The sequence below is a fragment of the Glandiceps talaboti genome, chromosome 4, assembly GCF_964340395.1.
Source record: "Glandiceps talaboti chromosome 4, keGlaTala1.1, whole genome shotgun sequence".
Classification (NCBI taxonomy): Eukaryota; Metazoa; Hemichordata; class Enteropneusta; family Spengelidae; genus Glandiceps; species Glandiceps talaboti.
The window spans coordinates 22,586,298-22,599,680 of record NC_135552.1 but is presented as its reverse complement, the minus strand read 5'-3'; the positions used below and the strand labels follow the sequence as shown (position 1 = coordinate 22,599,680).

The following is a 13,383-nucleotide window of genomic DNA, read 5'->3' as shown; positions in this document are numbered from 1 at the left end:
AATATTAATATCAACCAAGTCTGATTGATACACTCCATCTAAATGATGGTTACACATCACATGTTATTGATTACAGATTTTATGCTTTTTACATCTTTCAAGAAATAAGCAAAACAATCGGCTGTCAAAAGTTGTTATTTTCCATGTACGTACGTACGTACGTACGTATGTATGTATGTCAGTTGTATATGTATTCAAATTCATGCTATCTATCTCACAGTTTCAGAAGTGCGAGGAATTAAACTCGTTGAATGGTTAATCCGAAAACATCTGTTCTGTTATTGTCAGTTTTTGGGACCATGGTAGTATGTACATTTTCATAAATGTTTGTTTGTATACCTGGTTCACAAGGGATTGTTGAATAGCGTCCTTCAATTCATTCAACTTAGATGACAGTTGTCGGGCGATGGCCTGAGCCTGAGGGGTGTGACCTTGACCTCTGGCACAAAGGTTAGCCAGCTCATTGGTCATCCTTTCCACATCATTACACAGATCGTTCAGCTTTTGTTGCTCTGCCCCTGTGCAACCTGCTGCGACCTTACGACCTTCACCGATGACCTCTCTAAGAGCTTGCTGGCCTGAAGGATAGAAAGAAGAAAATTGAAGATTATAGTGGCTCTGAAAAACATTAAGATGAATGAATGAACAAACGTCTAGGAAGTGTGGGGGGGGGGGGTGTTTGTAGGGAATTTGATGACATTTGATTATGCTAGGTTAGCAAGACAATTTGATGAGGTGAGGGGAGCTATTAGTAATGATAAACCTGAGGGGAATTTGGCTGACCAAAATTAGTAAGACACACTGGGGAGTATCATTATCATTGAGGGAAGTGGTGATATAGCAATAATGATAAATCTATGAGAATTTGGAAGTCGGTGTACATGTAGATATGAAAAATAAGCAAGGCACTCTGGGGAATATCACTCTAAATAAACAGGCTTTGAGAGAGAGAGAAATCTTACCTAATCCACCATCATCTACACCTGGTGCAGTCAACCAGTGCTGGGCTTGTTCAATCTTGCCTGTAACAGTGGGTGCTGGTTTGCGTACACCACTGTGGGCATACCGGGACACTACACTGTTGATATGACTATTCAAGTAGTCAAGTCTCTCCTGGATACCTTGGGCTAGTTGCAAAGCTTCAGGACTGTTACCCAGCCCACGGGCTCTCAAGGTAGCTAGTTTGTCAGACATACTGGCTACCTCATCAGCTACTCTAACTATTTCATCTCTCTCCGGACCATCGAGTCTTGATGCAATTTTACGAGCCTCTTCCACGATTCCAGGGATTGACCGCTCTCCTACATAAACATATGATGTATACAATATTAGAAGCTCATCTTTATTTTGTATAATGTCTTTGATAACTTGAAAATTTTACCTAAATACAAAACAGACTTTCTGATGGTAGGCGATATGATCATTGAATGCATTGATGTCAAAGGTCAAATTCAATGGTCAGTTTCTGAAAGGATGGCTTATTTTACAAGTATAAACATGAGCAGTGTTAATTTATATGCGCAAAACTATGTATTCTGTGCTAAATTGCTAATTATGATGCAACGTACGTGACTACTATTGCAATAAAAATATTCTATATATAAAAGTTGGGAGAATGAAAACAAATGTTAATAGTCAAATTTGGATACACGAGTTTCAGAAATATTTGCAAGTGAGAATACAAGTAAAGTCATCAAGGACATACAGATAGGCTGCTCTATCTGTGCAATAGTACATATTTGGTGTTTCTCACCAATGCCACCAGGTTCAGCATTTGGATTGTTAAGCCAGTCTCTAGCCAAATCCAGTTTTCCATGGATACCAGCCTGTGCTTTCTGCATAACAGTCAGGTCATCCATATCCCAACCTTCCTCGTCGTAGGTCGTCAATTGCAATATACGGATTATTTCATGAATTTCCTGTGACATCTTAGTAACGACATAATTACGGTTCTCAGCTGCCTCGGCAACGCCCCTGCCACCTTACAAAAAAGAAAAAGAAAAAGATGATCGATATACAATTATATAGTACGTACAAAGGTTTGTCTACATTACAGTCAGTATGTTACAATGTACATTTATATAGCACCTTAGTTTGCATATATGAAATACTGTATAAGTATCACCCCCCCCCCACTCCCCCGGCACAGACCTATAATGGTACAACCCTATACACTTCCTCAACTCTCTGTGAAGCATACAGTCCATGCTGCAATGAAGTGCATGTTATCAAATCCTTCATATCACAATCCCTGCCCTCTCAGGTCCCCATTATATAACCAGGTTGACAGAATAACACTGCAGAAGAGACAATCAAATCATCAAATTGCAGATAATGGGTCTGCTCATCTAACTACCATGACTCCTCAAATAAGCATACCACATACACATGTACGAGGTGTCATAATTTATTTTATCACATCACATTGGAAATTTTCTAAAACTTTACACAATCACTGGTAAAAAATTTGCATCTTAAAATTTCAAAATTACTTCTGAAATATATACCCCTTCTCTGTTACCCAGATTTTAAGTAAAACAGTAATAAACACACCTGTTTGTTTAGTTGTTACAAATATCTTGATACCAGATATAAGAACTGGAGTAAGATTCTTGACTGTCTTCAAGGAACTGGCTAACTTCTCTTTATGAACTTGATGAATGAGTTCTTGTTCTCTGTTGTCAATAGCCTTGGACATACTAGTAAGACCTGGGGTTAAATTCTGAAGAAAAAAAGTGTACAAATATTTGGCAATCTTTTCTAGTGTTACATTTCATAGACGTTTGTGAGGGCTGAATCTGTATTGTTGGGGAAATTGGACATGCTAGTCAGACCTGGGATCAAGATCTGACAATGTAGAGAAAAAATTGAGAATTTTTTTCTTTACTCTAGTAACATTTATGTGACTTGCATGTATTTCTATGTTTTATTAAAATGCAAATGAGTTCTTGGACTACGAGAATTTCCTGGAATATTCATGAACATTTTGTCATGAATTTTGGCCTACCCTAAAAAAAGTCACAAACATAGATATGCAAATGACATGTGGTGCTGTGAATTTGACTTTTCTAAATAAATTCATCAACTTTCATGATGAACTTTGACCTACCCTAACAAAGGTCACAAGGTCAGGCATGGACTCCACAACCTCAGCTACAGCTAAGTATTCCAATACACTCTTACAAATTCTGATAATTTTTCTGACTTCGGCTTCATCAAAGGCTAGTAGGAGAGCTGATGTACCCGACAGAATACCTAGTGATAGACAGAGAAAAAACAGAATGTTGATAGCATTAATACAGATCTGTAATGGCAAAACAGCCCTCTATATTTCCAATTCCTCAAGTCCCTGGGGAGTACACAGTCCCTGCTGCCTCCAGACATGTAACTCATAAGTACATGTACATAGGATGAAATCCTTTGTATAGCAATCTCTGTCCTACCAGGTCCCCTATTACACAGCTGCGTTCACTGATTCACTGAGCCTGTCATTCTATAACCATTTCACCATGATGACTCCACATGGCCAAACACCAGATGCACCAAATGTCCAACTTCACTATGTCACATGTACGTAATATACATACTAACTCACACGTCACTTTCATTCACCTGAAACTTACAACTTACATGTGATATCAGAAATAACATTCTTTCAGGAAGATTCCTACTGTGTAGAACATCTACAACTCTGCACTACATTTCTTCTAACGTGCTGTTTTCTCTTGTATCATACATGTATCTTACCTCTAGCTCCATCAATTAGTTTCTTTCTTGCAGGCACAGAAAATGGATCATCCCTTAACATCAGAGATGCTTCCACAAGAAATCCGCTAGTCTCTTCAACTCTCACTAGAGCCAGCGGCAGTTCTTGCTTCAGAATCTTATCTTGACTTCCAGCTGCTGTTTCACGTCCAACCTACAAACACCAAAATATAATAAATCATCATTCAATTTCACAATTTAGTAATTATTTACTGGTATTATATATTACGTATAGGTCCAGGTCACATCAATGTACTATTGACTGATTCATATCAAAATACCAGCACATTTTTTGTTGTTGTCATGACACTGAGTTATGATTAGATAACATGCAAATTGTTTCCATGGTAACAATATTAGAATATTAGGTATGTATTATGTTTGGTAAATGTTTACTTTGACATCCACTTAGGGCTATGACACTAGATATACACCACCAAATGACAGGAGTATGTATTCTTTTTTAGGCCAACATTCATGGTAGAAACTGGACCTATGTGCCCTCCCATTAGCCTTGAATCTCTACAGTTCTGATGTAGCCATAAATGGCCTTGAAGATGAAGTAGACATTTTGACATATATAAAACATATTGTGAAGAAGACAAAACACTGCATTTTCATTAGCCCTAATCAAATTTGGGACTTGACTTGATATTTCATCTGAACTCTGCTGATCTTTTGTGGCTTCCTCTAGAGTACTGTCAGGTATCTTCATTGAATATTGACACAAACACATAAACGAGTAAATACATTCATGTTGTTAACATACAACCCACCCCCAACCCACCCCAACCCTTGTTGGTCAGACTTTTATCAGATTGTATTTCAAGGGACAGTCTATAGCATATGACACCAGCTGTTATGTGGTTGTCATTAGACTCCATGAAGGACACGCAATGTGTTGATATCATTAGACAAGCAGCACCTGTTACTGCCTTGAGTCATACACAGTAACACATACATGTACATGTACCCAAATATATAATGTGTATGATTTAATTTACTTGTCAGCATGGCCTTTCAATTATATATAAGGTACACAACCAGGATAATAAGCAGAAGGAGAGGAGTTTCCAGCATTCTAGTGCACAAAACGCAAACCGTTTTTATTGCAAAAATATCGTTAATCACAGCAAGGACTCCAAAACATGGCCTTTTTATAGTACTAGACTACATGTACATTTGTATAATATAGGGGTAGTTGGTAAATGCAAAATATCAAAGTCTCAGAGTGGAAACACACCTTCCCAGTCACAAGCAATAACTACATTGGCCTGACCCATAAGCCAAGACATTTTTGTCTAATCTCAACTCTCCTACCCAGACCATCTGTACATGTACATGTACATACCCATTGGTCGTGTACATTACATGTACAATGTACCTCTGCACTACCTCCTTTCAAGGTCAATTTACACATAATCCTGGTGATTACATATGGATATAATACAAGACATTTGCACACAGTGCATGGCTAAATTTAACACCTCTAGTCTGTATTTTGTCTACTGTTGACTTGAATTCAGCTTTTTCTGTGCACCATAGTACGCTATGTACTAGTGTAGACTGCAATGTTACATACATGTATGACCACAAAGTCTCTTTGATATACTACTGAAACACAGTAATTTATGTGACGTACCAAAATTGCTGTTCCTCTATCCCTTACTTGTGATTCACAAGAAAACCTAGTAGTTTTTATCATTTTGACCCACAACAAAAAATTCTGTTTTTCAGAAGAGGGTATAACGTGTACATGTAACCTAACTAGTTTTAACTTACCATATCCAGGCTGCCAACTGTACATGTATGTATCAGAAACAAAGGTAACTTGCCATAACCAGCTGGTTACTGACTGCATACAATCATGTATTTAAGAAACAATGTTAAATTATCATAACCAGGTTATTTACTACTGCAGCATGCATCATGAACAGTGTAAACTTACCATAACTAGGTTATTGATTGCATGTATCATAAACAGTGTAAACTTACCATAACTAGGTTATTGATTGCATGTATCATAAACAGTGTAAACTTACCATAACTAGGTTATTGATTGCATGTATCATAAACAGTGTAAACTTTCCATAACTAGGTTATTGATTGCATGTATCATAAACAGTGTAAACTTACCATAACTAGGTTATTGATTGCATGTATCATAAACAGTGTAAACTTTCCATAACTAGGTTATTGATTGCATGGATCATAAACAGTGTTAACTTACCATAACTAGGTTAATGATTGCACGTATCATAAACAGTGTTAACTTACCATAACCAGGTTGTTAACTGCAGCACCCACTGCCTGTACAGGTCTACTAAGATCTGGCATGGCATTGCCATCTTCTGCTTCTTCATGCAATATAACTAACTGTGACACCTAGTCAAAGAAACAAAATAGGAAATACATTTACGACAAATAAATGGCTTGTACAGTAAGTTTGATCACAAGATTTTATCTAAACATTGAAAAGAGAATCCAAAAACATGATGAAATTCAGGATGAGTCCGACAGCTGCTTTGTCGTTGAAGTTGCATTGTATGTTCACAAATCACTTCCAAATGAAATGAAGTATTTCACTGTACATTCCATTTTTTTACCTCCTACTCAAGTACATATATACATTTGTATCCTGGTACTACTCCAGATTTAGGAAAGATTCAAAAAAGTGTCTTTATTTTCCTTATAACCTTTTGTCTGATTGCAAAGAACCATACTCAATACAAATTTTCAAGGCTGTTTAAACATGTGTAACTTCATGGCTATCAATATCTACATGTGTTAGTGTATTATTGTTCCTTCCTTCCCTAGTTTAATTTTTAATTTGCAACTTATGACAAAATACATTTTTGTATACTGTCCTTGTATATAATTTGGTACATGTGATTGTAGACCCCACATTTATGAAAAGGAGTTAGAACCTGAAACATTCAGGAGCATTTTAGCACATTTTAGAAACTACATGTATTAACATTTTAATAGTCAATTTGAATGATTTGAGTGATTCAATTGATTGATTGATTGATTGATTGATTGATTGATTGATTGATTGATTGATTGATTGATTGATTGATTGATTGATTGATTGATGGATGGATGGATGGATTGCGATGACACCCCAGGCCCAACAATTGATTTGAACTAGTTAATTACCAAATACCATATTATGGTATCCCCTCCGGGGTGTATATCACTCAGCCAGCTGAGATATGGACATAATGATGTATGATGCTGACAGATATAGTGACTATACATATGTATGTATGTATTAAACATCCAGATTTTAAAGACTGATGTGGAGGTCATTCACTCTTAAATTGAGATGCATTGAGACCAAATACTGGCCATCTGTTCATCTGAAACCAGACTGTAGTTAAAGCATTTTATAGCTTGGATCTTATAGGCAGTTCTGCACTCTATGGCAGTTTAGAGTCTATCCGTGACTTCTCTTCTCTTCTTTGTCACTATTAAAGCTAGACAGAGTAAAGAGAGCTCAGATCCTCAAAGTCACAGTCTCTAGACTATATAAAGGCACAGTATGGATTCGGATTCAAATGTAGATTATGTGAAAAACAGTTATCTGACAGAGATATAGAAAATGTTGGTCCTACACAAAAGATGGCTTGACTGATGAGGTAAACACTAAAGCAAGAATCTGGGATTGAAACCCTGGCCTTTAATCTACATGTAACTTGTAAGCTGTGTTATACCAAACTGTTACAACTGGTGCACATTGCAGAATATCTTTCATTCAAACTGCATTGTACAATATACACATACCTTCATGGACAACTTGTTTGGGCTTTCCTCATATTTGTACTACATGTATGAAAATGTTTTCTCTTATCAAAAATAAATAACTATACAGTCATAATTAAAATATCTGACCAATATGGAATTTGATTTCTAAATGTCGATAATTTTATTTTCATTTTGAAGAATTTTGAGAGTTGATTACATAGGGGGTGATACATTGTATGAGGAAGCATACACTTTTACATTCTTTCTTTCTTTCTCTACAGTTTGGACTTGTATGTTAATGGAGTCACAATGGTTGGTTTTTAATTTGCATGTACCAGAATTTCTTTCAAAACTAAGACCTCCATAATCATGATAGAGGCAAATTTAAGTGTTCATGTTATGAGTGATATACATGTGTGTACATGTATGCAGAATCTAGCAAATGTGATTTTTTTTTCATAGAAACACTGCAAACAGTATGTGGTTTTGACATTAAAGGGGAATGCCACTCCAGGAAATAGAGATATTTTTATAAAACATGGGTTCTGGAGAGTCATTTCATGATTTTACATCACCAACAATTATCTGTAGGTGATTTCAGAGAAACATCAAGTTGATCTCGTGCATTTATAGGGTATCTTTGCTATGGGCTATTGCATCATGGGAGATCATAGCCATACATTACTAGTATTTACTGCTTCAAGAACACTGAATATTCATGTGAAACAGCTGTCATGAATATTCAGTGTTCAACCATTGAATAATGTATTTCTGCTATCTTGGATTCTTTAGACAGTTCTGCACTCTACCTACCAGCAAAACTTTCACAGGAATATCACTTTATAAACATGTACACCTTAGACGATGGCCAGTTATATTTATGTGACATATACATTATATACAATTTTGTGCATCAGTCCCTGAGGTCAAATTGCTTGTAATAAACTGTGACATATTATGATAAATGGTTCACAATGTAAACAACCAAAGATTCCATTTCAGGCTGTGATTAAAACTAAATTAGTAATGTACTGAGGTTTGCTAGTTCACAATCATATACCAATTGCCTATCATTTCTCGTGGCCATATGGATGAGGATTGGGTATGTATTTTGGATTTTTTAATTCATAACAAAATCTTATCGTGGCTTCCTACATGTACTTGAAAAATCAATGTGAAACAACATGTGCTGAGTCCTTGTTTGTAACTCAATACATTGCAAAAGATTAATAAAATGTGTAAAATGATTTAGCTTTTGCAATTTATTGAGTTACAAACACAGACGGGGTATGTGTTGTTTCACATTTATTTTTCCAAGTAGGCAGCCATGATAAAATGGTTTTCATTAAAATCCAAAATAAATACCAAATCCTCATCCATATGGCCACTTTTAAGAAAACAACAATTTGCAGGTTTGATAATACAAAGTGACACTATAAGTTTAGAACATAATTGCATAAGTACCTTTATGCACAAAATATTTTTTCAGTGTTTATTCCTAAAAGGTGCAGCACTTATAGTGGAAATTCCTGGAATTCATGCTAACTACATGTACATGGTGCAGTGTTGGATTTTTATATCTAAATTGTTTTCATTGGATACTATAGGACAGGTCATTCATTTTCTATGGTACATGTACAATACACTAGTGTAGAGAATTTACAAAATGTAGGTTTTTATGTCAAATACATTTGCTGAATAATTATATCATCAATCTTTCAATATTTCATCAAATATAGTTTCAGTATCAGCTTGATTCAAACTGTATTGAACACAATTGCTCAAATCAAAGTGAATTTGGGTAAACATATACCTGTACATGTACAATTCAATTACAAAGTTTTTCAAACAATTTCTGTTAAAAAACATACAAAAAAAATATTTGATTCAAGATTCAAGTAAACTGTTTAGATAAAAGGTTCATATTAGTTTGTGTTTTTTTTTCCTGCATTATGTTATCTCTCAAAACAAAAAAATTTCTTTAAAACACAGCTAACATTTGTTATTCAGTCAACTTTGACACCCGATACATGTGTACATATACATAACACATATCATACGGCATGCAGACTGTCTTAATATCAAATGTATTCTGTGTATCTGATATCACCATACAAAGACACTCAACCTAACACATTCACCATGGATTTCTGTACATTTACCTCATGTGATCTATTTATCACATTTTTTTTGTAGATAAGGTATTTAATTTCTGTAAATTTAGGACCGAGAACAAGCAACTTTAATTTGGCTGATTTTCATGTACATGTATACATATTAAAAATAAAACACTTATATTTTGAATTGAATTGAATTTTATTTGGGTAAAAATTTATACAAGTACATATTAAAATACAAGTTATAAAAATTACCAAGGATAACACATACATGTAAAAGTATTTTTAAAAGCACTTACATGTATTTCCAATGTGGTCCTCAAATACATACATGTATATGTACATTGTATTTAGCACTATTTATTTCATGCCTCACAGTTTATAAAGACACTGAGAATATTCACACCTGCTGTGTATAATTTTTGTTCTCAAAGTATTTAACTTTACATAAAATACACCAACATATTAGAGTCATTTTAACCACACCTTGTAAACTCATTTTAACAACCCCCACATGCGATGATCCAATAAACTGAATATACTTCAAAACTTTACACATGGCATGAATAATAGAACAGAGTATTTAATACTATATCAGTGAGAATTACTATTGCAGTTAATACATGTATGTATGATTCTATATACAATTACATGTAGATGTTATCCCGAATATTTTTCTTCGTTCAGCCAAGGAAAATATGAGCGACCTAAGGGGTCTTTGTCACTATGAGTTGATAGACAAGTGGAGACTAGACAACCATTAGGTCACGAGTATTTTCCAGCTGAAAGAAAAATATCGGAGAACAACATATAATCACGCCAGCAATATTGACAAAAAATCTGAGAAAGTTATGGTAATTTTGAATGTTTTGACTCATATTTCAGTGCCAGTGACATAGAATGATAGACACATGCTTTATCATGACATTGACGCATACATGTATTGTCGTGACATAGAACAACCAGAGTATATATTCCATATTTTTGTTCTAAATGGCTTGTGCATGGTATAATAAACTACATGTATACAGTGAATCTCTCATTGTAAGAAACTAGCACTGTACATTTTGTACTTTTAAGTGTTTGATTCTGGACCATACATGTACATGCATAGCCTTAGAACAAAAGACAATTACGGAGATTAGTTTTCTTTCAAGAGACACTTTACAGGTTGAATATTAATGACCAACCACAGTCATCAAGTTCCTTTTAGCCTGGAGAAACTTTGCATCGGTGTACGTGCCTGTAAAAATTACATATTCTTCAAATTTTGTCATGTTTTTCTGTACAGACATCCGTCATTATGAAAATGAGTCTTCTGAACAAATTTCCAACACATGAAAAGCATGACAAAGTTGTGAACATTTTTTTACATTTCTTCCCTTTGTACATTTGTACACAATTACAAGAGTTTTGAATATACCAAAACTATCCAAAAAAATTGCTCTTACAAATACACAGAACTTGTATTAGTAATTTGGTTTGATCGCTTTTCATTGAATGTTTGAATGATATCCATTATAAGACAGAGCCCGACATGTAAATAAAAGAAATCAATATACTTTTCAAAGTAGCCTACTATTTCATAACATACACCAGACCAATGCCCTATACAAATGTAGCTGCATGCTTCTTAAGATTTATTTCTACAGAGTGAGTGACCCTAAAAACAATATCTCCTTAAATGTACACTATTATTTCAAATGACACCATGAAAACTGAGAGTTTAAACAGAGATGACCTTTGACATACAGGAAACGTCTGGAGCAATGCATCATGGGGATGGTTCATGTCCTCTCTAGCTTGCCTTTGTTTTGTCAAGTGACTGAACACAGGTTACACATTTACATTGGTGAAAGTGGGCTTCAAACTTGTAAGGAAATACAAAATGTAACCACTTACTGACATTTTACATGCATTCATAGAAATGAACATACATGTACACGACATGGACATGACATGTACATTTGTATGCTTACATGATGTACAAAATGTACTTACATGTACTACCTGATTTCATATGTACTGTACACATACTGTTCATGTATTGTACATTGTACATTCACATCTCTACTTGCATTAATTAATGTATCGATGTACATGTACACGTACAAAAAAAATGTACACACACACATACATACATGCATCACGGTATAAATACGTAAAGTTAACAAAATGTAGGTTATTGTCTAAATCATACATTTTCATATTTTCATATATATATATATAAATTTTGAGAACAATAACACTAGTGCCACTAATAGTCTTGTTCATGTACATTGTATCTCTCATAGCAGACACACATTTTTTGTAAATACACTCACACGATCAAGATTACTAAACAAGGTCAGAAAAATTACCACAACTGCTGTAAACCTTGGGATAAAGTGACCAAATTACCCTGTAACACCACTGTCAATCTACGCATGACTAGAAACATACTATTGCTGTATTATACTAATACTAATAGTCTTTGGAACTACATGTAATGTTCACTTTTTGTGTTCACTCACTGCTGGGACAATTATGGGTGTACTAAACAGCATGGCTTTCTATAAAGTCTTTGATCTCAAATTTCTAAAACGATTTACACTGAGAAAGTTAGGGTGTGGTTAAATAACTTAACTACAGGTGTTGATCTCAGGATTAACATTACATGATGTATGGTGGCTATTGGAAATGCCATTTTCAGGCACAAAAAAAGTTTGTTAAAGATGAAGTTTTAATTAAAATTTAGATGTGAAAAACAAATACATGCATCTGGCAGAGCTACATGTACATGTATAGAAAAAGTTGGTGCAGAACTACCAAAATAATAATCTTATATACAATGTAATCATTACAGCTCCTCTGATCAGATAATACAAATGTTAGAACCTGGGACTGAAACCCTGGCCTTTTAAACAGGATTTTCACAATACAATGTACATGGTACATGTAAGTGTAGAAGGGGTTCGTTATGAGGTCAGTGTCATGCTAAAAGAACGGACACTTGTTTCCTATATGCACTGCACAGGGGTGGGGTGTTGGTAAGGGTGAGTAGCTGGCAAAAACAACTGCCTACTCCACAACATTTAAACGACTAATTTTCAACTAATTTCTTTGACAATCCTTTGGACATTCTTTGGACCTCTACATTGTATATCACCACCAACTTTTCACATTTGACCAGCTACTTTTATAATGAGCTACATGACTGCTGTAGAGATTGACTTGATCACAAAATAATTTTAGGTGCAGACCAAAATATAATAGTGTACCCACATACATGTAAAGTGTCACATCTGAGTGCAAGCCCTCACTGCGAACTTTGTTCGCTTATCGTATCGGAAGAAAGCCCGAACGTCTAGCAGCAAGATAAGTGATCTATATGCAAGTCATCAATCATACACATGACTTCAGCTTTAGAGTTTTTTGTATTTCTAATCAGTCAGCAAGTACATGTACATGTAGTATAGTAACATAGTGTACTATTATGTGAAAATTTGATTTTACTAACAAAATCAATTGGAGGTGTTCTGTATCATGTCATGTCATACATGTACCATACAACCCAGTCATAGGATATCAGCATTCCAATGATTGACAGGTTGCTAACACTCAATTTGTAAATACCTCTAAGTGTTCAACTTTGAACTTTCTAATCCTACTAAGTTTTGTACATGTTTGACCCTGTCAATCAAACTTTAATTCATGGTTTCCATCTACATTGTATTTCTCCACCAAGCCCTTGCAGAACAATAACAGGATTTCA

The 13,383-nt window shown here is 34.9% G+C and overlaps 1 protein-coding gene across 6 annotated transcripts in view; it reads right to left on the bottom strand.

The window, feature by feature from the left end:
• Window positions 1-13,383, bottom strand: part of LOC144433749 (vinculin-like) — a 71,542-nt gene that overhangs the window by 48,267 nt on the left and 9,892 nt on the right. For all 6 annotated transcript variants that reach the window (XM_078122108.1, XM_078122110.1, XM_078122111.1 and 3 more), the window contains exons 2-8: window positions 6,043-6,150; window positions 3,748-3,919; window positions 3,110-3,255; window positions 2,554-2,722; window positions 1,754-1,981; window positions 963-1,301; window positions 340-578 (exon numbers count right to left, since the gene is read on the bottom strand). In XM_078122108.1, the coding sequence (XP_077978234.1) occupies window positions 340-578; window positions 963-1,301; window positions 1,754-1,981; window positions 2,554-2,722; window positions 3,110-3,255; window positions 3,748-3,919; window positions 6,043-6,150 (1,401 nt within the window). The remainder of the gene's footprint in view (window positions 1-339; window positions 579-962; window positions 1,302-1,753; window positions 1,982-2,553; window positions 2,723-3,109; window positions 3,256-3,747; window positions 3,920-6,042; window positions 6,151-13,383) is intronic.